This window comes from Austrofundulus limnaeus, unplaced genomic scaffold (genome assembly GCF_001266775.1).
Source record: "Austrofundulus limnaeus strain Quisiro unplaced genomic scaffold, Austrofundulus_limnaeus-1.0 Scaffold1290, whole genome shotgun sequence".
In the NCBI taxonomy this organism is placed as follows: Eukaryota; Metazoa; Chordata; class Actinopteri; order Cyprinodontiformes; family Rivulidae; genus Austrofundulus; species Austrofundulus limnaeus.
The window spans coordinates 28,846-33,923 of record NW_013953692.1 but is presented as its reverse complement, the minus strand read 5'-3'; the positions used below and the strand labels follow the sequence as shown (position 1 = coordinate 33,923).

The 5,078-nt window shown below is 41.8% G+C and overlaps 1 protein-coding gene across 1 annotated transcript in view; it reads left to right on the top strand.

Annotated features, from left to right (window-relative positions):
• Positions 1 to 2,764, top strand: part of LOC106534862 (histone-lysine N-methyltransferase SETD2) — an 18,841-nt gene extending 16,077 nt beyond the window's left edge. The window contains exons 12-14 of the mRNA XM_014031631.1: positions 394 to 1,668; positions 2,337 to 2,385; positions 2,472 to 2,764. Coding sequence (XP_013887085.1) covers positions 394 to 1,668; positions 2,337 to 2,385; positions 2,472 to 2,764 — 1,617 coding nt within the window. The remainder of the gene's footprint in view (positions 1 to 393; positions 1,669 to 2,336; positions 2,386 to 2,471) is intronic.
• Positions 2,765 to 5,078: the final 2,314 nt, after the last annotated feature.

Here is a 5,078-nt window from a genome sequence, read left to right as displayed (position 1 = left end):
TGTGTGTATACACACAGTATGTATGAATATCCAGTTGATCAGAACTCATTGATTTGCATGAAAAAACACACGTGAAACGCAAAATACTTATTTTAAGCCACTCTTAGTCATTTAAATAATTTTTTATAATATCCATAACTATAAAATTCACAATGTCCTCAGCTTTATTTTGAACCATAATTTGTAAAAATCGAGCAAGAAATAAGAAATTTAAGAGTTTTTCATCAGGATGACGCCTCACAGACCATTGACATCCATTCATTTTGTTGAGGCTCTTCAATGCCTAACAGAGCTCCAGTGTGCGCACGTCCATGTAGCTAGCAACGTGCTAGCCACGCCCAATAGCTCCTCATACATTGACAGTTTCTTATCAGTTCTCTATGCTTCTCACAGATCATGAAGACCCTAGCTGTGCTGCCCATCTCCACAAAGAACATGCTGGAGGAGAGCAAAGTCCTGACTCTCATTCAGCGGTGGGCTCAGACCAAAACTCTCCCCCAGCAACCCGAGATGGACGGTTACTCCAGCGAGAACACCTCCCGAGCTCAAACGCCGCTCAACACTCCCGATGGTTCCTCCACCAAACTAGCGCCGGAACTAGATGGCGACGCAGCCAAACCTGCCGTGTACCGCCGCCTTAAAATCATTAGCGAGAACAGTCTGGACAGCGCTCTATCCGATGCAAGCAAGGCCTCTGACGGGAAGGAGGAAGAGGAGGAGGAGGACGAGGAGGAGGACGAGGACGAAAAGTCTCACGCCGATTCTTCGGACGGAAAGCAGTTGAAAGAGGAACATTCAGACGAAGCTGTCGGCGCAGCGAAGGAGGCGGTGGAGGAGTCCATGAAAGGCATCGTCCCAGAAAAACAGGACAAGATGGAGACGAACTCAAGCAGTCAAGAGCAACACGAAAATGTGAACAATGAGGACAGAAAGGAGTTTAATGTTGAAAAGAAGGGAACGGAAATGAAAGAGAACATGGGAGAGGGTCAAACAGATGAAGCTGAGGCCTCAAAAATTACTTGTGAAGAGCAGGAGAGTGTGGAGAAGCAGCACAGCCAAACGGTGCCAGAAAAAGACAGCTCAGAAGGAGGCTCGTCTACTGATCAAAACAACGAGTCAGAAAGTCAGTCCAGTCAAACGACCCCTGCTGATGTTCCAAATGAGCAGCCTTCAGCGGCTGCAGAAACACGCGAAGAGCCACAAGAGGCTGAGAAACTTCCTCCCAGCGGTGAGTCACAACTCGCTGAGTCCGGCACCTTCGCTCCCCMAAGCTCAGAGACGCCGGAGGTCACCGTCTCCTCAGAGGTCACCGTCTCCTCGGAGGTCACCGTCTCCTCAGAGGTCACCGTCTCCTCGGAGGTCACCGTCTCCTCAGAGGTCACCGTCTCCTCGGAGGTCACCGTCTCCTCAGAGGTCACCGTCTCCTCGGAGGTCACCGTCTCCTCAGAGGTCACCGTCTCCTCGGAGGTCACCGTCTCCTCAGAGGTCACCGTCTCCTCGGAGGTCGCAGCGATGCAGGTGGAACCGTCGGCGATGGGAACTCCCTCTCAGGAAGAAGAGGAAGGTGTCTCGGATGTGGAAAGTGAGAGAAGTCAGGAGCCCCAACTCAGTGTTTTGGACATCAGTGGGATGGCTGCGAGGCTTTTGGAGACCTGGAAGGATCTGAAGGTTGGTTTAGAGTTGACCTTTGTGGCCAAATCTTATGTGACCCATCATATTGAAATGAGGATTAAGTCAAAATGACCTCATTACATTTTCAGATTCCTGCTTTAAAAGCTACATTTTGATACCTGGATCATCCTGATATGATAAACTTATCCAGAGATATGACTTAATTTGTCCTGTTGGTTACAATAACACATTTCTGTTTGGTCTAAAACCTAATTTTATGTAAATTTATTGAGTATTTTTATGTCGATATAAAGAGTGAACCTCAAATAGTATTTGTATATTAAGATTTCCCTGTTGAAAAGAAACAAAAACATTGCTAACTCACAGGTAAAAATTCAAAATTTTAAGGCGTTTTTTTCTCAAAATCAGTTTTTTTTTTTTGTTGCTACTGCTCAAAAAAATGCTTCAAAAATATTTTTTAAGATTATATTTCAAAAAGTTCATTCAACTGATACATTAGTAAGGCATTAATTCATTATATTTTGACAAAATGCAGTTTTTACACACGTAACTTTAAAACCCTGTATCTGCCTGTTTCTCCACATTCCACTTTAATCCTTGTTTCGATGTGATGGGTCACGTATACACCAAAGTATTGTGATATTTTTGTGACCAGTTTAAATGTTTTTTGTTTTCTAAAATCAAAGTTGAACTTGTCTTTTCAGGAGGTGTACAGAATACCTAAAAAGATCCAGGTAGAAAAAGAAGCAAGAGGTATGATCTTTATTTCAAAGCTTCCTTCTGGTTGAAGATTTTAGTGTTTTTTTTTTTTATTTTAACTGGTGAAATTTGCCTGGCAGACCGAAGCCGTGATCGAGACACAGCTCTGACACCACGCAACACTTCTGGCAGCCGAGAACGCGAAAGGGAGCGAGAGAAGGAGCGAGAACGTGACAGAGACAGAGATTACGATCGAGACTGGGACAGGGACAGAGAGCGGGACAGAGAGCGGGACAGAGAGCGGGACAGAGAGAGGGACCGCGATCGAGTCTCGGAAAAAACTCCTCGCAGCTCTGAGCGACGGAGGAGGCGCTCTCTGTCTCCACCATCCATCTCCTACGAGAGGAGCAGCCGACGCTCAGATGAAAGGTAGGAATTCTTTGGATTTGTAACATTTTGTTAGCAGATTATGTCCCCTGTAGAAAAACTCTTAATTGCTTTTAAAAACATTGTTCTCTTTGGAATCTGATTTAACATAGCTACTTTTAGATTTCAGTTAGCCTGTTGCTACAGCCCCAATTCCAGTGAAGTTGGTACATTGTGGAAAACAAATGAAAACAGAACACAATGATTTTCTAATCTTTTTTCAACCTATATTCAATTGAATACACTACAAATATAGCATATTTAATGCTCAAAAAAGATCARCTTTATGGATTTTTGGCAAATATTTTTCATTTTGAATTTGATGCTTGCAACACGTTCCAAAAAGGCTGGGGCAAGGCTACATCTACAAGTGCAAATTCAAGCTCCAACCAGAAACACCATGGCATGGGTAACTTGCACATCTGTGAAGACCTTATCTATTTATTTATTTGTTTATTTATTTATTTATCAAAGATCCGGTGCCCCGGCACAAACAGAGCAATGTTGTATATGCTGTTAAGTGCCAGGAGGACTGCGACCAGTTATACATCGGGGAAACAAAGCAGCCACTGTCCAAAAGAATGTCCCAACACAGACGAGCTACATCTAATGGCCAGAACTCTGCAGTTTTCACTCATTTACAGGCCAGCGGTCACTCTTTCAGAGATGAGAATGTTCTCATTCTTGATAGAGAGGAACGTTGGTTTGAGAGAGGAGTAAAAGAAGCCATTTTTGTGAAGAAAGACCGTCCATCATTAAACAGAGGTGGAGGCCTCCGTTTTCAGTTGTCCCCCTCCTACAGCGCTGCTATTGCCAGTATCACTCCACCCCCTGTAAACAATAAGTGTTAATTAGGTGTCAACGATAGCCATGTGATGTGAGTATCAGTCACATGGAGGCAGKGCTTAAAAGCCTGAATTTTGCCTGAAACTCTCAGACTGAAGAAGTCTCTTGGAGGAGAGACGAAACGTTTCATTAGAGAAGAACCCGTCCAGGACCTATACAATTTTTTTCTTTTTGATTTTTTTTACCTGGATCACTGAGATGCATCAGGACATTTATTTACCGTTATTTAACCAGGCAAGTCTCATTGAGATCTCAGATCTCTTTTTCAAGGGCGGCCTGGGCCTGAAAGGAACCTATTGTACATGTTTTTAGGGGTGGGGGAAACCGGAGTACCCAGAGAAAACCCACAYAAGCACGAGGAGAACATGCAAACTCCACACAGAAAGACCCCAGGCCTGAACCGGGGATCGAACCCAGGACCTTCTTGCTGTGGGGCGTTGGTGCTAACCACTGACCCATCGTGCTGCGAAATTGAAAGGTCCATACAGGTTTTAGAGTAACATGGGCCATTCAAGCCACATCTTTTACAGAGACGTTCTGCTTATTTCAGCAAGACAATGCCAAGCTACATTCATCACGTGTTCCAACAACGTGGCAGAATATAGGTTGAAAAGGATTTGCACATTGTCTCAATTTCACTAGAATTGGGGTTGTAGCTTCTATGTTCATGCTCTTTTTTTCTTTTAATTAAAAATAAAACATTTATATAAAAAACAAAACAATTTCCAGCACAACACAAAATCATTAAATGAAAGGGAGCAGAAATAAGAAAAAAATCGTACAACGTCTGGCCCCATTTAACAAAAAAATGAATATATACACACACACCCATATATTCCTTTACATAAATGTGACCCATCACATCAAAACGAGGATTAAGTCCAAAAGTGGAGAAACAGGCAGACAGGGTTTTGATTTAAACGTCTGCAAAAAATAGCATTTTATCTAAATATAATGAATTAATGTCTTATCAATGTATCGTTTGAATAAACTTTCTGAAATACCATCCTAAAAAAATTTGTTGAAGCATTTTTTGAGCAGTAGCAACAAAAAAAAACCGCCTGAAAATTTAGAGTTTTTCCCTGTGAGTTAGCAATGTTTTTGTTTCTTAACAGGGAAATCTTAATATACAAATAGTCTTTGAGGTTTACTCTTTATATTGACATAAAAATACTCAATAAATTTACATTAAATTAGGGTTCAGAACAAACAGTAATATATWATAGTAACCAACAAGACAAATTAAGTCATATCTCTGTAAGCTTATGATATCAAAATGATTCAGGGATCAAAATGTAGCTTTTAAAGCAGGAATCTGAAAATGTAATTTTGACCAAATTTGACTTAATCCCCATTTCGATATGATGGGTCAAAAATACCGATTTCACACCCTAATGATCAGCAAAACAAATTGTTTTTGTCTTTAGCTACAGTGGTTTGCAAAAGTATTCATACCCCTTGAACTTTTCCATATT